Here is a 25,945-nt window from a genome sequence, read left to right on the forward strand (position 1 = left end):
AAACATGTGGAAGGCGAACCCGAAACATTGGACCCAAGTTAAACAATTTAAAGGCAATTCTACAAAATACTAATTGAGTGTATGTAAACTTCTGACCCACTGGGAATGTGATGAAATAAATAAAAGCTGAAGTAAAACATTCTCTCTACTATTATTCTGACATTTCATATTCTTAAAAGTAAGTGGTGATCCTAACTGACCCAAGACAGGCAATTTTTACTAGGATTAAGTGTCAAGAATTGTAAAAAACTGAGTTTAAATGTATTTGGCTAAGGTGTATGAATACTTTGGATTTCAACTGTTTATACCTGTTCTGAAAGGCCCCAGAGTCTGCAACACAACTAAGCAAGCAGCACCGCCAAGCAAGCGGCACCATGAAGACCTAGGAGCTCTCCAAACAGGTCAGGGACAAAGTTGTGGAGAAGTACAGATCAGGGTTGGGTTATAAAAAAATATCCCAAACTTTGAACATCCCACAGAGCACCATTAAATCCATTATAAAAAATTGGAACGAATATGGCACCACAACAAACCTGCCAAGAGAGGGCCGCCCACCAAAACTCACGGACCAGGCAAGGAGGGCATTAATCAGAGATACAAGAAAGAGACTAAAGCTAACCCTGAAGGAGCTGCAAAGCTCCACATCGGAGCTTGGAGTATCTGTCCATAGATCCACTTTAAGCTGTACACTCCTCAGAGCTGGGCTCTATGGAAGAGTGGCCAGCAAAAAGCAATTTCTTGAAGAAAAAAATGTGCAAACATGTTTGGTGTTCGCCAGAAGGCATATGGAAGAAGATACTCTGGTCAGATGAGACTAAAATTGAGCTTTTTGGCCTTCAAGGTAAATGCAATGTCTGGCACAAACCCAACACCTCTAATCACCCTGAGAACACCACCCCCACAGACAGTGAAGCATGGTGGTGGCAACATCATGCTGTGGGGATGTTTTTCATCAGCAGGGACTGGGAAAATGGTCAGAATTGAGGGAATGATGGATGCCGCTAAATACAGGGAAATTCTTGGGGGAAACCTGTTTGTCTTCCAGAGATTTGAGACTGGGGCAGTGGTTCACCTACCAGCAGGACAATGACCCTAAGCATACTACTAAAGCAAAACTCACTTGGAATTACCTAGTCAAAGCCCAGACCTCAATCCAATTGAGATTCTGTGGTATGACTTAAAGATTGCTGTACACCAGCAGAACACATCCAACTTGAAGGAGCTGGAGCAGTTTTGCCTTGAAGAATCTGCAAAAATCCCAGTGGCTAGATGTGCCAAGCTTGTAGAGTCATACCTCAAGATACTTGCAGCTTTTATTTCTGCAAAAGGAGGCTCTACAAAGTATTGACTCTGGGGGAGGGGGGGTGAATAGTTATGCAAGGTCAAGTTATTATTCTTATTTCTTGTTTGTTTCACAATATAAAATATGTTACATCTTCAAAGTGGTAGGCATATTGTGTAAATCAAAAGATACAACCCCCCCAGAAAAATCTATTTTAATTCCATTTTTTAAGGCAACAAAATAGGAAAAATGCCAAGGGGGTGAATAATTTTTGCGAGCCACTGTAAATAGATACATATGTAACCGGTGTGAAATGGATATCTAGTTAGCGGGTTGCGCTCTAATAGAGTTTCAATCGGTGGCGTCACTTGCTCTGAGACCTTGAAATGGTTGTTTCCCTTGTTCTGCAAGGGCTGTGGCTTTTGTGGAGCGATAAGTAACGATGCTTCGAGGTTGACTGTTGTCAATGTGTGCCAAGGGTCCCTGGTTCGAGCCCAGGTAGGGAAGAGGAGAAGGACGGAAGGAACACTGTTGCACATATATAACATATACAGATAATTAAATACAGAAAAATTAAACAGAAGGCCTTTGAACCCAGTGTGGCACAAAGAGGAGATTCATGTGGTTCATTGTGAGTCTAGGATCTGTATCTAAATATATATGGGTGGAAATTGCACTGAAAGGAGCAGAATTTCACCACTTGCCCTGGTTTTCTATTTTCTCTTCTGTTTTTAAATATTGTACTTAGCCCTGAGGATGGTTCACACTTTGGATAGTCCGGATTACATCAACAAACTATCTGTTGATAAGCAACTGCTTGCTACGGTTAGAGTTAAATTTAGAATAAGGCTAAGGTTTAAGATTAGGCTAGGTTTAGGGTAAGGTTTAAGACTAGGCTAGCTTTAGGGTAAGGTTTAAGATTAGGCTAGGTTTAGGGTAAGGGTTAAGATTAGGCTAGGTTTAGGGTAAGGTTTAAGATTAGGCTAGGTTTAGGGTAAGGTTTAAGATTAGGCTAGGTTTAGGGTAAGGGTTAAGATTAGGCTAGGTTTAGGGTAAGGGTTAAGATTATGCTAGGTTTAGGGTAAGGGTTAAGATTAGGCTAGGTTTAGGGTAAGGTTTAAGATTAGGCTAGGTTTAGGGTAAGGGTTAAGATTAGGCTAGGTTTAGGGTAAGGTTTAAGATTAGGCTAGGTTTAGGCTTAAGATTAGGCTAGGTTTAGGGTAAGGGTTAAGATTAGGCTAGGTTTAGGGTAAGGTTTAAGATTAGGCTAGGTTTAGGGTAAGGGTTAAGATTAGGCTAGGTTTAGGGTAAGGGTTAAGATTATGCTAGGTTTAGGGTAAGGGTTAAGATTAGGCTAGGTTTAGGGTAAGGTTTAAGATTTAGGCTAGGTTTAGGGCTAGGTTTAGGGTAAGGGTTAAGATTAGGCTAGGTTTAGGGTAAGGGTTAAGATTAGGCTAGGTTTAGGGTAAGGGTTAAGATTAGGCTAGGTTTAGGGTAAGGGTTAAGATTAGGCTAGGTTTAGGGTAAGGGTTAAGATTAGGTTTAGGTTTAGGGGTTTAAGGGTTAAGATTAGGCTAGGTTTAGGGTAAGGGTTAAGATTAGGCTTTAGGTTTAGGGCTAAGGGTTAAGATTAGGCTAAGTTTAGGGTAAGGTTTAGGGATTAGATTAGGCTAGGTTTAGGGTAAGGTTTAAGATTAGGCTAAATTTAGGGTAAGGGTTAAGATTAGGCTAAGTTTAGGGTAAGGTTTAAGATTAGGCTAGGTTTAGGGTAAGGGTTAAGATTTAGGGTAAGGGTTAAGATTATGCTAGGTTTAGGGTAAGGGTTAAGATTAGGCTAGGTTTAGGGTAAGGGTTAAGATTAGGCTAGGTTTAGGGTAAGGTTTAGGATTAGGCTAGGTTTAGGGTAAGGGTTACGTTTGGGGTTAGGATAAGGGTCAAGGTTAGAGCTAGGTTTAGTAGATAGTTAGTTGAAATGTTACTGATAGAGCATCTACAGATGGACTATCCAAATAAAGTGTTAGCTGAGGATGTAATTCAGATTGAGCTCTGGCTGTATACTGCCAATGGTACGGGGACGTTATTTTCCACCAGGTTCTTGGAGAAACATACCTTGGAAGGTAAAGGGGAAACATATTGTATGGAGAAAATACACATGGTGCTCCTCAATTTTTTTTAAACCTCAAACTAATCCACTTCCAACTATAGTTACTTCAGTAGAAACATAAACCTGGCTAAACGCAGCAGTAGGTCTGTACTCCAAGGGCGTTGTTAAAGCATCGGAACAAAATGCTCACTGGAGTAGGATTAAGACAACTCATGAGATTGTTGTGGTTTTCTCTCTTAAATCCACTCCTCTCCGACTGCCAGAGAAAGACGTGCACAGGCTTTTTTGACGGAACATAAGCCTCATTCTTCAATTGTGTGTGCCTTCATTTTGGCCCATATATATTATGAATTTTAATAGAGCTCAGCCGTAAGGATCTGTGAATGGAGCCACGGATGTGACACAATCTACTGTATCAAGACGAACCGAGAGGGGCAAATGGAATGTGCCGCAGTTGTGCCTCTAATAGGCTGTGTTTACACAGGAAGCCCAATTCTATAAAATATAAAAAATACGCTAATTGGTCTTTTGACAAATCACATCCAATCTTTTCACATCAGGTCTTTTTCAGAGCTGATATGTTTGGTAAAAATACCAATTAGTGAAAAAAAGATCAGAATTGGGCTGCCTGTGTAAACTCAGTCATAGAGTGCTTAGCTGAAATTGATATTTGCGACCAGAGAAGATGTAACGGGCTATCGTATATGAGAGCTAAGAGCTAACTTGACCTTTCCCTTTGAATCTCTCTCTCTCTCTTATCAGGACTGATTCGGACGGCTGTGGCAGATCTGGACCGGGAGACGCAGGATCGCTATGAGCTGGTCGTCATGGCTACCGATATGGCAGGCCAAATGGGTGGTCTTTCCGGCTCCACCACGGTGACCATAGTGATCACAGATGTTAATGACAACCCACCACGCTTTCCGCAGAGTGAGTCACTCTCATATTGATGGCAGCGGTGAACTTGCACCAGTCAGTAATAGAAGTACCCCATCAGTAATACCAGTACCCCATCAGTAATAGAAGTACCGCATCTGTAATACCAGTACCCCATCAGTAATAGAAGTACCGCATCAGTAATACCAGTTCCCCATCAGTAATAGAAGTACCGCATCAGTAATACCAGTACCCCATCAGTAATAGAAGTACCGCATCAGTAATACCAGTACCCCATCAGTAATAGAAGTACCGCATCAGTAATACCAGTACCCCATCAGAAATAGAAGTACCCCATCAGTAATAGAAGTACCGCATCAGTAATAGAAGTACCCCAATCAGTAATACAAGTACCCCAATCAGTAATAGAATTATCCCATCAGTAATAGAAGTACCGCATCAGTAATACCAGTACCCCATCAGAAATAGAAGTACCCCATCAGTAATAGAAGTACCCCATCAGTAATACCAGGTCCCATCAGTAATAGAAGTACCCCCATCAGTAATACCATGTCCCATCAGTAATAGAAGTACCGCATCAGTAATACCAGTACCCCATCAGAAATAGAAGTACCCCATCAGTAATAGAAGTACCGCATCAGTAATACCAGTACCCCATCAGAAATAGAAGTACCCCATCAGTAATAGAAGTACCGCATCAGTAATAGAAGTACCGCATCAGTAATAGAAGTACCGCATCAGTAATACCAGGTCCCATCAGTAATAGAAGTACCACATCAGTAATACCAGTACCACATCAGTAATAGAAGTACCGCATCAGTAATACCAGTACCCCATCAGAAATAGAAGTACCCCATCAGTAATAGAAATACCGCATCAGTAATAGAAGTACCGCATCAGTAATACCAGGTCCCATCAGTAATAGAAGTACCGCATCAGTAATAGAAGTACCCCAATCAGTAATAGAAGTACCGCATCAGTAACACCAGGTCCCATCAGTAATAGAAGTACCCCATCAGAAGTACCGCATCAGTAATACCAGTACCCCATCAGAAATAGAAGTACCCCATCAGTAATAGAAGTACCGCATCAGTAATAGAAGTATCCCAATCAGTAATACAAGTACCCCAATCAGTAATAGAATTACCCCATCAGTAATAGAAGTACCGCATCAGTAATACCAGTACCCCATCAGAAATAGAAGTACCCCATCAGTAATAGAAGTACCCCAATCAGTAATACAAGTACCCCAATCAGTAATAGAATTACCCCATCAGTAATAGAAGTACCGCATCAGTAATATAAGTACCCCATCAGAAATAGAAGTACCCCATCAGTAATAGAAGTACCGCATCAGTAATAGAAGTACCCCAATCAGTAATACAAGTACCCCAATCAGTAATAGAATTACCCCATCAGTAATAGAAGTACCGCATCAGTAATACCAGTACCCCATCAGAAATAGAAGTATCCCATCAGTAATAGAAGTACCCCATCAGTAATAGAAGTACCCCATCAGAAATAGAAGTACCCCATCAGTAATAGAAGTACCCCATCAGTAATAGAAGTACCGCATCAGTAATACCAGTACCCCAATCAGTAATAGAAGTACCCCATCAGTAATAGAAGTACCCCATCAGTAATAGAAGTACCGCATCAGTAATACCAGTTCCCAATCAGTAATACCCCCATCAGTAATAGAAGTACCCCATCAGTAATAGAAGTACCGCATCAGTAATACCAGGTCCCATCAGTAATAGAAGTACCGCATCAGTAATACCAGGTCCCATCAGTAATAGAAGTACCCCATCAGTAATAGAAGTACCGCATCAGTAATACCAGGTCCCATCAGTAATAGAAGTACTGCATCAGTAATACCAGGTCCCATCAGTAATAGAAGTACTGCATCAGTAATACCAGGTCCCATCAGTAATAGAAGTACTGCATCAGTAATACCAGGTCCCATCAGTAATAGAAGTACCGCATCAGTAATACCAGTACCCCATCAGAAATAGAAGTACCCGATCAGTAATAGAAGTACCGCATCAGTAATAGAAGTACCGCATCAGTAATAGCAGTACCCCATCAGTAATACCAGTACCCCATCAGTAATAGAAGTACCGCATCAGAAATAGAAGTACCCCATCAGTAATAGCAGTACCCCATCAGTAATACCAGTGTCCCATCAGTAATAGAAGTACCCCAATCAGTAATACAAGTTCCCAATCAGTAATACAAGTACCCCAATCAGTAATAGAAGTACCCCAATCAGTAATAGAAGTACCGCATCAGTAATACCAGGTCTCATCAGTAATAGAAGTACCGCATCAGTAATACCAGGTCCCATCAGTAATAGAAGTACCCCATCAGTAATAGAAGTACTGCATCAGTAATACCAGGTCCCATCAGTAATAGAAGTACCGCATCAGTAATACCAGGTCCAGATCAGTAATAGAAGTACCGCATCAGTAATACAAGTACCCCAATCAGTAATAGAAGTACCCCATCAGTAATAGCAGTACCCCAATCAGTAATAGAAGTACCCCATCAGTAATAGAAGTACCCCCATCAGTAATAGCAGTACCCCCATCAGTAATAGAAGTACCCCATCAGTAATAGAAGTACCCCATCAGTAATAGAAGTACCCCCATCAGTAATAGCAGTACCCCCATCAGTAATAGAAGTACCCCCATCAGTAATAGAACCCCAATCAGTAATAGAAGTACCCCATCAGTAATAGAAGTACCCCCATCAGTAATAGCAGTACCCCCATCAGTAATAGCAGTACCCCCATCAGTAATAGCAGTACCCCCATCAGTAATAGCAGTACCCCCATCAGTTATAAAAGTACCCCAATCAGTAATATTTTCATCTTATTTTTTATCTTTATTTAACTAGGCAAGTCATTTAAGAACATATTCTTATTTTCAATGACGGCCTAGGAACAGTGGGTTAACTGCCTGTTCAGGGGCAGAATGACAGATTTGTACCTTGTCAGCTCTGGGATTTGAACTTGCACCCTTCCGGTTACAAGTCCAATGCTCTAGCCACTAGGCTACCCTGCCGCCCCGTAAGTACCCCCATCAGTAATAGAAGTACCACCATCAGTAATAGAAGTACCCCCATCAGTAATAGAAGTACCCCAATCAGTAATATAAGTACCCCATCAGAAATAGAAGTATCCCCAGTAGTAATATAAGTACCACATCAGTAATAGAAGTACCCCCATCAGTAATATAAGTACCCCCATCAGTAATAGAAGTACCCCCATCAGTAATAGATGTACCCCCATCAGTAATAGAAGTACCCCCATCAGTAATAGAAGTACCCCCATCAGTAATAGAAATACCCCCATCAGAAATAGAAGTACCCCCATCAGAAATAGAAGTACCCCATCAGTAATATAAATACCACCATCAGTAATAGAAGTACCCCCATCAGAAATAGAAGTACCCCAATCAGTAATAGAAGTAATGGACTACATGGAGTGGTCAGAAGCACTCTGAGAAAATCATTTCACTTATATTTATCCACATGTCAAACACTCCGCTAAGAAGGGTTAGGCAATCATCTGATGAAAGCGGTTTTGGGAGTTTCCATATGTCTGCATACGATAACATGGAGCCGATTTAACAATTTTAACATTCCAGTGGTATGGATTTATGTTGGGGCCATCCGTTATTTATCAGCTGGAGAAAGGTCAAAGGCCATAATGTAATAACATTATGGTCAATATACAGAACACTGTTTGAATACTAGTAGAGTGTTTATTATCCCCGGGGAGCAATTCATTTTGTAGCACATAGTAAAAACACATTGAACACATGAATATAAATATACACCAAAGCAATGCATACAGCAATATGTACACAGCTAACAATAACAATACAGCTTATGGAGAAAGCTGCTAGCAGCTGGCATGAAGTTTAGACCTATTACTTTTGAACGTGGGGAGTCTGTATCTGCGCTTTGAGAGAAGCAACATAAATTAATCAAACAAGGGCTGCTGTGTGTCCCTCAGAATGTATTGTGCCATGAGTGAGTGTCACTGGTGGCTGATACTACAGGTGAGAACGGTCTGAAAGGTCAGTTAAGTTGATGATCCAGCTACTTTGTTTCACAATGTTACCCAGCCTGTTCTTACTGTTTATGTTCAGAATGCATATTGAATGTTAAAATGGATGCATTACTCCAGAGGTCTTTCCTTCCTACCTATTTAATCAGGAACTTAGGCTGTAAAAATGCTTTGTAATTTGTATTTACAATTCTGAAACTTTTCTATTTGATTTCTCAGATTGTATTTGATAAATGAATCTCAGGTGAACCAATTTGGACCCAGCTTGTACTTCTCGCTACAGCAAAAGAAATGTGTGTTATATTTCATTGTACATTTCACAATGGTGCTCAGTAAAAGGATGTTTTACTTTAATCTATATTTCCTGCTGGGGGAAATCTTACCTATGACGCTAGTACATGATTTAGAAACTTCAACAACTCTTTCTATTGTACCCTGGACATCTTAGTGGAATTGCATGTTTAGTTCTTTTGTAAACCCTCTGCATATAACTAGCTCATAACGAATGACAGAAAAAGGTACTTCCTGTTAAGACTCCAGACTCTATAGCCTATGAATAGCGGTGTTATTGCTCTTTCCCACTTTGCCTCTTCCACTTTTTTGAGATAAACAGCAATACATGTTATTAAAGCTAAGAGAGCTCAGTCTAAGTTCAAGTGTCGTAACGCTCCAGTCGTGACGGTCTCATAGCTTTGTCTCACATCATCTAATTTAGTTTCCTGGCTGTCACCTACGTGATTTTCTCTCTTCTATAACTTCCTTTTGAAATGCTGTCTGCGGTTCGAGGATACATCGTTTTATTAGAAAAGAACAGGGTTAGGTGACATGTGCAGCTGTTTTATTTATGCGTCCTACAGAGTTGGGGTCAATTCCATTTAAATTTCCTTCATTCAGGAATTAAACAGAATTGCAATTCCAACTAAATATTTTCATAGGGAATCATTGAGGAAAATTGTAATTGTAATTTCCGTTTTGAATTGACTGAATTGAAATGTAATTGACCCCTGCGCTGATATCTCACACAAAATGTGGCTTTGTGCTGTGGAAGTGCTGTGGTCAACAAAAAGTTGATTAGAAAGTCTATTTTGGAAATTTTACAGGAGGATGTTGAAAGAGTAAAACCTTCCATACATAGACTCCACGCCTTGCCAATGATCACCCGGGGTCAGCATCTTTATGGTTAACATAATTGCATAGTGCCTTGGTCTAGCCTTGGTCTAGCCTTGTTCAAACATGAGAAAAGATCCAGTGCATTACTTAAAGGGAATTCTGAGGGCCAATTGGGTTAAGGGTCAAGCATTGGGGGTGGATGGATTCATGAGCAACTAAGTTGGCTCTACAGAATAAAAATCCTGGGTGAATTCTCTTTTTGCTGAATTGTCTTGGCAATGGGAAGATTGCTCTTACATACAGTAAATAGTGGGCGTGTCTGTATTGAATACATTTGTCCTTCTTCCACTTCCTTCCTCTCATTTTCACCATCTACTCTACCTCTACATCTTCTCGTTAACCTTCTCCTTCTCTTCCTCCTCCCTGTCGTCACCCTTCCCCTACTTCATCCTCCACGCTCCTGTCATCTTTCTCTTCACCCTCTTCCATTTTCTCTCCTCTTCTTCCCTCCTTTTCCACCTACTCCCCATTCCCCTCCTTCAGAGATGTACCAGTTTTCGGTGTCTGAGGGGGCGGCCGTGGGGACACCGGTGGGGAGGGTGATCGCCACGGATACGGACATGGGGGAGAACACGGACATGAGCTACCTGATCAAAGACGAGGAGGGCGGGGAACTCTTCAAGGTTACCACTGACGGAGACACACAGGAAGCCGTCATCACTATCAAAAAGGTGGGAGTAGAATGAAGCTGATTTGAGATCAGTTTGGATTTGGGGCCAGTGATAGCCTCGAGGTTAATGTAGCGGGCCAGCAACCGGAGGGTTGCCGGTTAAAATCCCAGTGCTGACTGTGTGGGAAAAAAATCTGTCAGGAGTGAGCAGGCAACTGGAGGGTTGCTGGCAGTAATATCTCAGGTGCCACCTATCACCAATTTTTCCTTGAGCAAGGACCTAAAACCTCTCAGTGGGCCCTGCGGCTGCCCTCTGCTACCGCCATTGTAATGTTTAAGTCGGAGCATTTTAGTTAAATCAAATCAAAATGTATTGGTTGCTTACACAGATTTGCAAATGTTATAGAATGTATTTTATATTTATATTTTAGATTCTTCAAAGTAGCCACCCCTTGATGACAGTTTTGAACACTTCGCATTCTCTCAACCAGCTTCACTTTGAATGGTTTTCCAACAGTCTTGAAGGAGTTCCCACATACTGTACATGTATGCTGAGCACTTGTTGGCTGCTTTTCCTTCACTCTGCTGTCCAACTCATCCCAAACCATCTCAATTGGGTTGAGGTTGGGTGATTGTGGAGGCCAGGTCATCTGATGCAGCACTCCATCACTCTCCTTCTTGGTCAAATGGCCCTTACACAGCCTGGAGTTGTTTTGGTTAATTTTCCGTTTGAAAAAACAAATGATAGTTCCACTAACTGCAAACCAAATGGGATGGCGTATCGCTGCAGAATGCTGTGTTAGTCATTCTGGTTAAGTGTGCCTTGAATTCTAAATAAATCACAGACAGTGTCACCAGCAAAAATCACAGACAGTGTCACCAGCAAAGCACCATCACACCTCCTCCTCCATGCTTCACGGTGCGAACTTCACATGTGGACATTATCCGTCCACCTACTCTGTCTCACAAAGACACGGCGGTTGGACCCAAAAATCTCCATTTTGTACTCATCAGAGCAAAGGAAAAATTTCCACCGGTCTAATGTTCATTGCCGGTGTTTCTTGGCCCAAGCAAGTTTCATCTTCTTATTGGTGTCCTTTAGTTGTAGTTTCTTTGCAGCATTTCGACCATGAAGGCCTGACTAACACAGTCTCTTCTGAACAGTTGATGTTGAGATGTTTCTGTTACTTGAACTCTGTGAAGCATTTTTTGGGGCTGCAATTTCTAAGGTTGGTAACTCTAATGAACTTATCCTCTGCAACAGAGGTAACTCTGGGTCTTCCTTTCCTGTGGCGGTCCTTATGAGAACAAGTATCCTCATAGCCCTTGATGGTTTTTGCGACTGCACTTGATGAAACTTGACATTTACACGTCTTAAAGTAATGATGGAATGTTGTTTTTCTTTGCTTATTTGAGCTGTTCTTGCCATAATATGGACTTGGTCTTTTACCAAATAGGGATATCTTCTGTTTACCACCCACCCCTACCATGTCACAGCACAACTGATTGGCTCAAACGCATTAAGAAGGAAATAAATTCCACAAATGTACTTTTAACAAGGCACACCTGTTAATCGAATTGCATTCCAGGTGACTACCTCATGAAGCTGGTTGAGAGAATTCCAAGAATGTGTTGTCAAATCTGTCATCAAGGCAAAGGGTGGCTACTTTGAAGAATCTCAAATATAAAATATATTTTGATTTGTTTAACAGTTTTTTGGATACCGCATGATTCCAAATGCATTATTTCATAGTTTTGATATCTTCACTATTATTCTACAATGTAGAAAATAGTAAAAAATAAAGAAAAGCCTGGAATGAGTAGATGTGTCCAAACTTTTGACTAGTACTGTATATATACGGTACAGTCAGTGCCTTCAGAAAGTATTTACGTCACACCCCTAGACATTTTCCAAATATTGCTGTTTTAGCCTGAATTTAAAATAGATTAAATAGAGATGTTTGTTTGTCACTGGCCTACACACAATACCCCATAATATCAAAGTGGAATTATGTATTTCACCATTTTTACAAGTTAATGAAATCCTGAAGTGTCTTAACTCAATACGTTTTCAACCCCTTTGTTATGGCAAGCCATAATAAGTTCAGGAGTAAAAATGTGTAAGTTGCATGGAATCACAGTAAGTTGCATGGACTCACAGTAAGTTGCATGGACTCACTCTGTGTGCAATAATAGTGATTAACATGATTTTTGAATGACTACCTCATCTCTGTACCCCCACATACAAGTATCTGTAAGGTCCCTCAGACGAGCAGTGAATTTCAAATACAGATTAACCACAAAGACCAGGGAGGTTTTCCAATGCACCGGAGAGGAAGGAAACGGCTCAGGGATTTCACAATGAGGCCAATGGTGACTTTAATCCTTAACAGTCATGATTCCATCTACAGTAAGTAAGATACAAAAATCCCCATCAAAATCCATCAGTTTAAGCTAGAGATATCAGGTTTTCTTCATCCGCCTATATCAGCCTTTTTCATCCGCCTTTTTCATCCGCCTATATTAGTGCCCGAGCTACAGTACAGCGGAGTTTGTCAGACCATGAGACATCCAGAAAATCCATCTTCACACAAAATGTCTGTATCGTCCGAACGGTTTGGCTTAACCATTATGACCCCTTGTAACAGAATTCCTCTTCTTCAGAGGAGGAGTAGCAATGATCAGACCAATGTGCAGAGTGGTAAGTGTCCATAATGATATAATTAATAAATCAACAATAAAGAACACTGAACAAAATAGTAAAAGTACAAACAAACATCCGAAGCAGTCCCGTATGGTGAAAACACTAACACAGGATACAACCACCCACAAAACACAATAGAAAACAGGCTACCTAAATATGGCTCCCAATCGGAGACAACTTATGACACCTGTCTCTGATTGAGAACCATACTAGGCCAAACACATAGAAATATAACAACAGAACAAAACATAGAAAAATAACATAGAATGCCCACCCCAACTCACGCCCTGACCAACTAAAATAAAGACGTAAAAAGGAACTAAGGTCAGAACGTGACACCCCTCTATGGAAAGGGGAGACTCTCACGAAGACGATGTTGTTCTTCATTTTGCTCTACGGACCCAACAAGTGTCACAGGACTCGTCTGAAGACGATAACGCTGATGTGCCAACTTCTGTCTGTGGTGTCCGAACCGTTTGACCTACAAACTAATATCACCTCACTATAGAAAGGTTAGACTCACGAACACTGAGCTGTCTTGTATCTTCTAAATATAGGAAAGACACTTCAAGACCTCATTCCTTTTTTAAATCTATTTGTTTACTCTTTTTACCATTCATGAATGTGTTATTTCATGTGTTTCTATGGGCTTTAATAGTAAAGGCCGAAATAAAATAAAAAATATATTTGTAAAAAAATTTAAGAAGGAAAATATTCCAAAACATGCATTCTGTTTGCAACAAGGCACTACAGTAATACTGAAAAATGTGTCAAAGCAATAAACTTTTTGTCCTTACAAATACCAATACAACACATTACTAAGTACCATCCTCCATTTTTTCAAGCATAGTGGTGGTTGCATCATGCTATGGGTATGCTTGTAATTGTTAAGGACTGGGGAGTTTTTCGGAATTAAAAGGTAAACGGAATGGAGCTAAGCACAGGCAAAATCCTAGAGGGAAACCTGGTTCATTTTGCTTTCCACCAGACACTGGGAGATTAATCCACCTTTCAGCGGGACAATAACCTAAAACACAAGGACAATTCTACACTGGAGTTGCTTACCAAGAAGACGGTGAATGTTCCTGAGTGGTCGAGTTACAGTTTTGACTGAAATCGTTATGAAAATGTATAGCAACACCTGGAAATGGTTGTCTAGCAATAATCAACAACCAATTTGACAGAGCTTGAAATATTCTGAAAAGAATAATGGGCAAATGTTGCACAATCCGGTTTAGAAAGCCCAGAGACTTACCCAGAAAGACTCATAGCTGTAATCACTGCCAATGTTGATTCTAACATGTATTGACTCAGGGGGTTGAATACTTATCTAAAAAAGATACAGTGGGGAGAACAAGTATTTGATACACTGCCGATTTTGCAGGTTTTCCAACTTACAATGCATGTAGAGGTCTGTCATTTTTATCATAGGTACACTTCAACTGTGAGAGATGGAATCTAAAACAAAAATCCAGAAAACCACATTGTGTGATTTTTAAGTATTTCATTTGCATTTTATTGCATGACAAGTATTTGATACATCAGAAAAGCAGAACTTATTATTTGGTATAGAAACCTTTGTTTGCAATTACAGAGATTATATGTTTCCTGTAGTTCTTGACCAGGTCTGCACACACTGCAGCAGGGATTTTGGCCCACTCCTCCATACAGACCTTCTCCAGATCCTTCAGGTTTCGGGGCCGTCGCTGGGCAATACAGACTTTCAGCTCTTTCCAAAGATTTTCTATTGGGTTAGGCTACTAGGCCACTCCAGGACCTTGAGATGCTTCTTACAGAGCCACTCCTTAGTTGCCCTGGCTGTGTGTTTCGGGTCATTGTCATGCTGGAAGACCCAGCCAGACCGATCTCGCGATACATGGCCCCATCCATCCTCCCCTCAATACGGTGCAGTCGTCCTGTCCCCATCTGCAAAGAATTATGTTTCCCCCTCCATGCTTCACGGTTGGGATGGTGTTCTTGGGGTTGTACTCATCCTTCTTCTCCCTCCAAATACGGTGAGTTTAGACCAAAAAGCTCTGTTTTTGTCTCATCAGACCACATGACCTTCTCCCATTCCTCCTCTGGATCATCCAGATGGTCATTGGAAAACTTCAGACGGGCCTGGACATGCGCTGGCTTGATCAGGGGGACCCTGCGTGCGCTGAAGGATTTTAATCCATGATGGTGTAGTGTGTTACTAATGGTTTTCTTTGAGACTGTGGTCCCAGCTCTTTTCAAGCCATTGACCAGGTCCTGCCTTGTAGTTCTGGGCTGATCCCGCACCTTCCTCATGATCATTGATGCCCCACGAGGTGAGATCTTGCATGGAGTCCCAGACCGAGGGTGATTGACCGTCAGCTTGAACTTCTTCCATTTTCTAATAATTGTGCCAACAGTTGTTGCCTTCTCACCAAGCTGCCTGCCTATTGTCCTGTAGCCCATCCCAGCCTTGTGCAGGTCTACAATTCTATCCCTGATGTCCTTACACAGCTCACTGGTCTTGGCCATTGTGGAGAGGTTGGAGTCTGTTTGATTGAGTGTGTGGACAGGTGTATTTTATACAGGTAACGAGTTCAAACAGATGCAGTTAATACAGGTAATGAGTGGAGAACAGGAGGGCTTCTTAAAGAAAAACAAACAGATCTGTGAGAGCCAAAATTCTTACTGGTTGGTAGGTGATCAATTACTTATGTCATGCAATAAAATGCAAATGAATTACTTAAAAATCATACAATGTGATTTTCTGGATTTTTGTTTTAGATTCCGTCTCTCACAGTTAAAGTGTACCTATGATAAAAATTACAGACCTCTACATACTTTGTAAGTTGGAAAATCTGCTAAATTGGCAGTGTATCAAATACTTGTTCTCCCCACTGTATATTCGTGTTTTATTTTTCATAAATGTTTTACAAATGTTAGAATGTTTCTTCCACTTTGACATTACCAAGTATTTTTTGTAGATTGGCGACAAAAAACAAACAAAGAAATAAATCCATTTGAATCCCACTTTGTGGAAGAGTGTAGCTCTGTGAATACTTTCTGAAGGCATTGATAGTATATGAATAGAAAAGGTTTGTACAGCAGTAGAGCTCAGATTTCCTTGTTGCTGTTTAGGTATTTGATAGACATAGCAATCCTTATATCTGCTCAGTTTACACTTATGCACCCTATAGCATTTGCCTGAGGAGTGAATTATTTCCCCTTAGAGTGACATGTCATTGCTTTAGTTCTTCCCTGTTTGTGCTCCGTTCAGCCACTGGACTTTGAGAGCAAGCGTACACACAACGTGGTGGTGGAGGCTGTCAACAAGCACGTGGACCCCCGATTTTTGGAGCTTGGCTCTTTCCGCGACCAGACAATTGTGCGGGTCAGCGTAACCGACGCGGACGAGCCGCCTGTCTTCCTCCCTGCTGAGGGGGCAATCATGGAGGTCCAGGAGGATGCCAGGCTAGGTGCGCTGGTGGGCACAGCTACAGCCAAGGACCCAGACAAGGAGAACGCACCTGTCAGGTATGAATCATGACTCCTTTTTTCAAATCCAATACAGTTTATTAGTTCATTCAGATAGTTCTTCATTAACTGCTATAATAACTAGAAGAGATATGGCTATAATAACGGGTAGAGATATGGCTATAATAACTGGTAGAGATATGGCTATAAGAACGGGTAGATATATGGCTATAAGAACTGGTAGTGATATGGCTATAATAACTGGTAGAGATATGGCTATAAGAACGGGTAGAGATATGGCTATAAGAACGGGTAGATATATGGCTATAAGAACTGGTAGATATATGGCTATAAGAACGGGTAGTGATATGGCTATAAGAACGGGTAGAGATGTGACTACAAGAACGGGTAGTGATATGGCTATAATAACTGGTAGATATATGGCTATAATAACTGGTAGTGATATGGCTATAATAACGGGTAGATATATGGCTATAATAACTGGTAGTGATATGGCTATAAGAACGGGTAGATATATGGCTATAAGAACGGGTAGTGATATGGCTATAAGAACTGGTAGTGATATGGCTATAATAACTGGTAGTGATATGGCTATAATAACTGGTAGTGATATGGCTATAAGAACGGGTAGATATATGGCTATAAAAACGGGTAGTGATATGGCTATAAGAACTGGTAGTGATATGGCTATAATAACTGGTAGTGATATGGCTATAAGAACGGGTAGATATATGGCTATAATAACTGGTAGTGATATGGCTATAATAACTGGTAGTGATATGGCTATAATAACTGGTAGTGATATGGCTATAATAACTGGTAGTGATATGTCTATAATAACTGGTAGTGATATGGCTATAATAACTGGTAGTGATATGGCTATAAGAACGGGTAGTGATATGGCTATAATAACTGGTAGTGATATGGCTATAAGAACTGGTAGTGATATGGCTATAATAACTGGTAGTGATATGGCTATAAGAACGGGTAGATATATGGCTATACGAACGGGTAGTGATATGGCTATAAGAACTGGTAGTGATATGGCTATAATAACTGGTAGTGATATGGCTATAAGAACGGGTAGATATATGGCTATAATAACTGGTAGTGATATGGCTATAATAACTGGTAGTGATATGGCTATAATAACTGGTAGTGATATGGCTATAATAACTGGTAGTGATATGGCTATAATAACTGGTAGTGATATGGCTATAATAACTGGTAGTGATATGGCTATAAGAACGGGTAGTGATATGGCTATAATAACTGGTAGTGATATGGCTATAAGAACGGGTAGTGATATGGCTATAATAACTGGTAGTGATATGGCTATAAGAACGGGTAGTGATATGGCTATAATAACTGGTAGTGATATTGCTATAATAACTGGTAGGGATATGGCTATAATAACTGGTAGTGATATGGCTATAAGAACGGGTAGTGATATGGCTATAATAACTGGTAGTGATATGGCTATAATAACTGGTAGTGATATGGCTATAAGAACAGGTAGAGATATGGCTATAAGAACTGGTGGAGATATGGCTATAAGAACTGGTGGAGATATGGCTATAATAAGACATACCATTAGTATAATGTATGCTTCACAAGTAAAGAAGCAGAACTTTCAACGAACAGAAACATGTTCATAGCTACAAATGACCCGACCATATGTTTACAATGCCATATAAGACCCCCAAATAAGGACTACATTACTGAATTTATTGGACTGATTTAAATGGCATCTTATATCAACAAACACAAGTTTAGATGTACATGGAGCTTGGGATTTGACATTCCTTTTTAAATATGGTAGGTAATAAACACACAATTGGAAGATCGCTCCACGACACAATTTGAATCATGAAAACATTGATTCATCCATTTGCACAATGCCAGAATCACATTACTCTAGGCTACTGCATTGACTTTTGACCACGCTAGAGGATTCCTCAGAATCTCACACATCTTTGTGCATTCGCTCAGATCCCTATTTATGAGCAGAATGATATTATTTTGTGCCAGAGCCTCCACCTCAGGTCTTGGGTGGAGAAATAATAGCGGTGAGGCGAGTGGAGCTTCACGCTCACCGACACACACAGTCTGTGCAAATTACCTCTATTAAAAATGCATGAGGCTGAACTGAAAGTGCTCCAGGTGTAATAAAGTACAACACAATGGCAGTGCCACCGCCTGCTTGTTGGCAGGCGAGAGCCAACGGGTTCGAGGGTACCCTGGCGCTGCGCCATGCCCATCGGTACCACTTTAATCATCTCGATTGGACGGAACTAACCCCGACGCCTGGTGCCCAAGGGCCCATCACTCTCTCCCACACTCCTGTCACTCTGCTCCGGAGGGCACCGATCGGGTATTGCTGGACACTGGCTGGCACTAGCAGGCAGTAGCGGGCGCTGTACCAAAGGGGTAAGAGTTCCAGAGGAATGAACACAGCCTCTGGAAACAAAATCTGGCCTCGTATGAACAGAAAATGTGTTTGTTTTGTTTGTTTGGCTCTTTATCAGGAAGATGGAATGGCGTCTTGAAACTGAAGTGTTTGGGTTAGTTGTGTTTAGTGCTTACTGATCTTCTGGAAATGTGTACTTCTCCATTCATATATTAAAGGGATGGCATATCTGCAAATGTTATAAGATGCACTGGTAATATCTGGTAATATCTACGTGATTTCCCTTCACCAAGTACTATAGAAGTTTTGAAAGCTGAAATATAATTTTATGTAATTTACATAATTATTGTGTAGGTGTCACCGTTTGTCACTATTACTTTCATAAATAAAATACATTTTAATGATAGACTTAGCTATACGGTTTATTGATGTAGTGATGTTCTGTATAAACGTTGCAGCTATGAAAAGTGTTGTTCCTTGTATAGACTACAGATTCAGAGCGGGCAGTCTCTAATGTAATATAACTAGAATAATCTAACTGTGGATGCAGTATGCACCTCAACACCTAGACTACATGAAGCTCATCTCACTGTACCCCTTTTAGTTGTCTAGTACAGCTTGTACAAAGACCCTACTGGTCCCTTTGATGAGCTTTTTGTCCAAAAGGTAGAAAAGGAAATGATTATGCTCATAATATTCCATTAAAGTCCCGACGGGCACACGAGCCTGCTCAAGAGAGAAAAATAAACTACTCACAGGGTTTTGTTGGCTCTATACTCTTCTGAGCGCTCCTCGTGGAGCCAACCACAAGGATGTGCAAATGTATTTTGCTTTCATTGGAGTGCAGCATGAAATATTCATTTGTATTTTTTCCCCTCCAGCATGGGCTGAAACCACAGACTTGTTTGGGGATGTAGGTGCAGTAGGGACACAAGCACTGTGACAGGTTTCCTATACAGATGCTAAATGGATAATTATTTTCATCCTCTTTCCCTACATTTGAAAATGCTAATGTTTAGCCATAATCCGATGTCAACGGCAACGGGCAATATCCCCATGGGCCACAGTGTTAGGGCAGCCACCGAAAAAGTCTTGCAGATGGTTTAGAATTGATTTTACACCGTTCAACTATGTACTCCCCTTTTTTCTCGCTCTCCCTACCAGGTTCTCCATTGACCGAAGTACAGACCAGGAGCAGATCTTTCACATTGATCCAGTATCGGGCGCCATCACCCTGGGCAAAATTCTGGACCGAGAGACGGCTGGCTGGCACAACATCACTGTGACAGCAGTGGAAGCAGGTATATGCTCCAGTTCTATGAATGTGTATTGCATTGTATACATAGAGAGACATATCATATTATAAGCCTTGTTATAAGACATTATAAAGGCTCATAAATGCTTATAACAAGTTTTAAAGCATTATAACTGTATGTTTTAAATGTTATCATATCTTCAAGTAAGAATTGGAAATATGCCTTTGACTGAGAGGCTGATACAGGGCCATGATACATAACACTATCATAAGAATGACATAGCACCTGTCATAACAGTTTATAACACCCAGCCTTGCCCCTATAGTAACTGATATGATACTAATCTGAAGTTTGGTTTGTTTTGCCTTTTCATATATAATAAGGCTCTATGTGAAGTGATTGTTATGATATTGCTATGGAATCACAGATGACCGACAGATATCGTCAGCACCAACAAGCTGTCACATAATCCCAAATAAAAGCAGAACACATGTAACGTTGTTTCATCTTGCTCAATACTTTTTCATTCGCAAAGAAAATGAAGAATGTAATACCCTGACGGTGGAGTAGCTGGTGGCAAGCTATTCTTATACCCTAAGAACTAAACGTCGTGCAGTGACAGGAATACACAGAGTACTTTTTCCAATCTTTGACAGATGAAGTGATGTTGGGATTGTATTGAAAGCACAAGAGATTGCATTCTGCATCTGGCTAGTAATATCTACCTGGCCTCACAGAATGAAATAAACCATTTCAGCATAACAACAGTGAATTCTACGTCTCTCTGTGTTTGTTTTTCTCCATTAAAGGGATAGTTCACCCAAATTACAAAATTACATATTGGTGTCCTTACCCTGTAAGAAGTTTATGGACAAGGTATGACAGCAATCCATACTTTGGTTTAGCTTTCCTGGCACTGTTTCCACATGCTAAAGATTTAGCCTTCGTATGAAAAATCCCATTCATGTCATGGGACAATATATTAGCATTTTTCATGCATTATTTTAAATGATCGTTAAGTAAATGTGTTAAGCTTCACAATCAATTTGAGTTACTTTTTGATGATTTGGACATGATGCGCTAAAAGTGCTCATTTCAGTCGCATGACTTGAATTGGATTTGTGCCAAAAAAGGCTCAAATGTTAGCATGTGGAAACAGTGCTAGGGAAACTAAACCAAAGCATGGATTATCATCATAACTCGTCCATAGACTGCTTACAGGGTAATGAAACCAATGTATACGTTGTGTGAACTATCCCTTTAAGTGTAAAAACGTAGTCTTATACTGGTTGTTATAGTTATACATGTACGAATATAATTATTTATTCATGGTAGGTTGAGATTGTTCTTACTCCAAGTGCTCTACGCGACACATTTGTTTGCCTTGCAAGCAAACTTCTCACTCAAACATGTGGAGGAAATGAGCATTTGGGAGTCTTTCAGCATCTGCTTGGTGTTGTAATTCTCAAGACAAATTGTTTGCCATTGTGCTCTTTCTCTCTGTGCTCACATTATGACATAGGCACATTTTCATGTTCATTTGCCATTTAATTGTGTGAGGGAGTCATTTGAGCCCATATCAGGCATAAACACAGGGCTGTACTTGACAGATAAAGCCCTTCCTTGCTTCACTTTTTTTTTTACCAAGACAAACAAAGTCAACGGTTGACTTCATCAGAGATTCTCTCCAAATGTTTCTTATCGCCAGCAGCTCATTGATTCTCGAGCACATTGAGCAGCAGTCAAGAGAAGTGAAGCAGCAAACCACCAGAACAAAACTTTTTTTAAATAACTCTTTCAACAGTTTTGTGCAACTTGGTTTAATGACTCCTCGGCTAGTTATGGTTGGAGTGGCAAAAGGTTGAATTGAACAAGGCCATTTTAAGATTACAGGAAAATAACATGACCGCTCATTATCCCCCAACCCTGTTATTGACATTAAAACCGTGTGATCGCTAGCTACAGTACATCAGCATTGTTGAATACTTTCTTGAATGAGGTCCATGGTTGGTCATCATGTTGCAGGGGTGATTGAGCCTGATTAGTAATGAGCAAGGCCAGAACAACCAAACATTTTATACTTTAAGAATGATATCACCATTTCAGAGGCAGTCATACAGCATTTTCTTCCTATCTCAACAAGGTATCAACTCAATTGTTTGCATTCACATATGCTTAAAAAAATCCCCAGAACATGTCTTAATTCAGAGCTTGAGACATCCAAAACTGTTCAATACCAGCTTTCAAGTGGTAAATACGAGTGTGAAACTTGGTTAGAAGCATTGTACCCCCAGTTTTCTTTGTTGGATATTTTGGAGTTTCCTAGTTCCGATTTGCGCATGAAGGTAGCATAAAGGCGATTCCCTCTGCAGTGTACTGTATCTAGTTCTTCCCTCCATGGGAGACCAAAGAGCTGAGTAGTAGTGTCAAAAGCAGCTTTTTGCATCTTCTGCAGACTCTTGACAGACCTGTCGGGGAAGAATCCTATCAGGGCGGCAAGACTGACACATCATTTCAAAGACCTGTGATAGATAGTATGATATCACATTGCAAACTGTTTTTTTTTCTCGAGACAGTTAAATGTGGGGGAAATGTATACGTGTCCCACCCTTAGGGTAAAAAGATACCTGAGTAGTTTGAAAGTCTTTATCTTTCAAGAAAATATACTTAAAGCGAAGGTTTCACATTGCCCCTGACCTGGTGCAGACTGCTTCCTCACAAATAAATATCTTAGCATTTGTGAAGTATTGAAAAGTTGCAACTGTATAAAAGTAATAGAAATATGACAAATAGTGGCCATTTTGTCTAATTGGATACAACATACTAATGAATGTGAACACTTGAGAATTAATTTACACAACACATTATGTGTTAGGCTGTGTAACAGTTCAAATGGGAAGGGAGATTATGTAACATAACACAACGCATTATGTGTTAGGCTGTGTAACAGTTCAAATGGAAAGGGAGATTATATAACAGAGCAAATGATTTATGCTTACCATTGAGCCAATGATGACGAAGGTGAGTTTGTTAGGATTCATTTTGTAATGGTACGCTCTGTGGAGGGCATTTCATACTGATCATACATCAGATGTGCATCAGATGTGCATCAGAGCCGCTGACCTGTGGGATTTGTCTGTGATTGTATAATCTACGTGATGTCCTTATCAAGACTGCTTAGCGATATTAGCGAACTTTTGAATATTGTTTTTGTGTTCAATGAATCACGTCAGCCATTTGTATTTAATGGATTGGATGCATATTGTGCTTATCCAAGTGTATAAAGCTCTTGACATTGTTCAGAGGTAATGCACCTCATCCACTACCATGTCTAGCACCTTTGTGTAAGGCTGTATGCCAATGCATTAGAAGTGTTTTTCCTAAAGGGACAATTCAGCAATTTAACATTTATTTTCTTACTTTGAAAGCAGTCTCTGGACAAGGAGTACTTTGGTTTTGTTAAAATGTAGCATTTAAAAAAATATATCTTTAGATTATTTGGGCATGAAATTTTAACCCCAGTGTGTATTCCAGTCACTTGTTGTCTTTCAAGGTCAAATAAATAGCTACATATGTATTGCTTAACTATCCCTTTGAGTTAACATTAGATTTTCACAGGACTGTTCATTATTAACTGAACATTTCCTATTGAGTGTATGCATCCTCATGTGTTTTTGGTTAGTGGCACTATATAGTACAACGTCACATTTTGCGTTTTGATAGTGTTTAGTTTAGCTAGCAAAATGACCATATATGCTCCCATTCTCTGCTTCACTGTGCTTTCACCTCTGAAGGGAGGTAAAACAAAGACAGAATAACTCATAGTCCATTCATATCCCCTTTTCCCTGTTGACCCAATTTACATTTAGAACAAACTGTTTCCTGTAGCAATCATCCTAAACTATTGTTCATGAATATACACAATCCCTTTATGTCTAAGGCCTGGTTATGTGGTATGGTGGTTATGTGGAATTGTGGTTCTTTGGTATGGTGGTTCTGTGGCATGGTGGTTCTGTGGCATTGTTATGTGGTATGGTGGTTCTGTGGTATGGTGGTTCTGTGGCATTGTTATGTGGTATGGTGGTTGTGTGACATGGTGGTTCTGTGGCATTGTTAAGTGGTATGGTGGTTCTGTGGTATGGTGGTTCTGTGGTATGGTGGTTCTGTGACGTTGTTATGTGGTTTGGTAGTATGGTGGTTCTGTGACATGGTGGTTCTGTGGCATTGTTACGTGGTATGGTGGTTCTGTGGTATGGTGGTTCTGTGACATTTTTATGTGGTTCTGTGGCATGGTGGTTCTGTGGTATGGTGGTTCTGTGGCATTGCTATGTGGTATGGTGGTTCTGTGGTATGGTGGTTCTGTGGTATGGTGGTTCTGTGACATTTTTATGTGGTTCTGTGGCATGGTGGTTCTGTGGTATGGTGGTTCTGTGGCATTGTTATGTGGTATGGTGGTTCTGTGGTATGGTGGCCCTGTGATATGGTGGTTCTGTGGTATTGTTATGTGGTATGGTGGTTCTGTGGCATTGTTATGTGGCATGGTGGTTCTGTGGCATTGTTATGTGGTATGGTGGTTCTGTGGTATGGTGGTTCTGTGGTATGGTGGTTCTGTGGTATGGTGGTTCTGTGACATTTTTATGTGGTTCTGTGGCATGGTGGTTCTGTGGTATGGTGGTTCTGTGGCATTGTTATGTGGCATGGTGGTTCTGTGGTATGGTGGCCCTGTGATATGGTGGTTCTGTGGTATTGTTATGTGGTATGGTGGTTCTGTGGCATTGTTATGTGGTATGGTGGTTCTGTGGCATTGTTATGTGGCATGGTGGTTCTGTGGCATTGTTATGTGGCATGGTGGTTCTGTGGCATTGTTATGTGGTATGGTGGTTCTGTGGTATTGTTATGTGTCATGGTGGTTCTGTGACATTGTTATGTGGTATGGAGGTTCTGTGGCATGGTGGTTATGTGGTATGGTGGTTCTGTGGCATGGTGGTTCTGTGGCATTGTTATGTGGTATGGTATTTCTGCGATATAGTGGTTCTGTGGCATTGTTATGTGGTATGGTGGTTCTGTGGCATTGTTATGTGGTATGGTGGTTCTGTGGCCGTGTTATGTGGTATGGTGGTTCTGTGGCATGGTGGTTCTGTGGCATGGTGGTTCTGTGGTATGGTGGTTCTGTGGTATGGTGGTTCTGTGGCATGGTGGTTCTGTGGCATTTTTATGTGGTATGGTGGTTCTGTGGTATGGTGGTTATGTGGTATGGTGGTTCTGTGGCATTGTTATGTGGTATGGTGGTTCTGTGGTATGGTGGTTATGTGGTATTTTGGTTATGTGGTATGTGGTTATGTGGTATTGTGCTTATTATGTGGTATTGTGTTCTGCTTATGTGGTATGGTGGTTCTGTGGCATTGTATGTGGTATGGTGGTTCTGTGGTATGGTGGTTATGTGGTATGGTGGTTCTGTGGCATTGTTATGTGGCATTGGTTCTGTGGCATGGTGGTTCTGTGGTATGGTGGTTCTGTGGCATTGTTATGTGGCATGGTGGTTATGTGGCATGGTGGTTATGTGGCATGGTGGTTATGTGGTATGGTGGTTCTGTGGTATGGTGGTTCTGTGGTATGGTGGTTCTGTGGTATTGTTATGTGGCATGGTGTTCCTGTGGTATATGTGTTATTTTGTATTTTTTAACCTTTATTTAACTAGGCAAGTCAGTTAAGAGCAAATTCTTATTTTCAATGACGCCCTAGGAACAATGGGTTAACTGCCTGTTCAGGGGCAGAACGACAGATTTGTACCTTGTCTGCTCGGGGCTTTGAACTTGCAACCTTCCGGTTACTAGTCCAATGCTCTAACCAGTATGCTGGTTATGTAGGATGGTGGTTATGTGGTATGGTGGTTCTGTGGCATGGTGGTCACAGGCTTCCTTTCCAGACTCTCTGAAGAAGACTCTCAGTATAATGTTATTTCAGCA

General features: G+C 40.8%; 1 protein-coding gene across 2 annotated transcripts in view; it reads left to right on the top strand.

The window, feature by feature from the left end:
* Positions 1 to 25,945, top strand: part of LOC124026231 (cadherin-22-like) — a 339,307-nt gene that overhangs the window by 242,513 nt on the left and 70,849 nt on the right. For both annotated transcript variants that reach the window (XM_046339344.1, XM_046339352.1), the window contains 4 exons: positions 4,149 to 4,316; positions 10,012 to 10,199; positions 16,096 to 16,352; positions 19,888 to 20,024. In XM_046339344.1, coding sequence (XP_046195300.1) covers positions 4,149 to 4,316; positions 10,012 to 10,199; positions 16,096 to 16,352; positions 19,888 to 20,024 — 750 coding nt within the window. The remainder of the gene's footprint in view (positions 1 to 4,148; positions 4,317 to 10,011; positions 10,200 to 16,095; positions 16,353 to 19,887; positions 20,025 to 25,945) is intronic.

This window comes from Oncorhynchus gorbuscha, linkage group LG03, assembly GCF_021184085.1.
Source record: "Oncorhynchus gorbuscha isolate QuinsamMale2020 ecotype Even-year linkage group LG03, OgorEven_v1.0, whole genome shotgun sequence".
NCBI classification, from domain to species: Eukaryota; Metazoa; Chordata; class Actinopteri; order Salmoniformes; family Salmonidae; genus Oncorhynchus; species Oncorhynchus gorbuscha.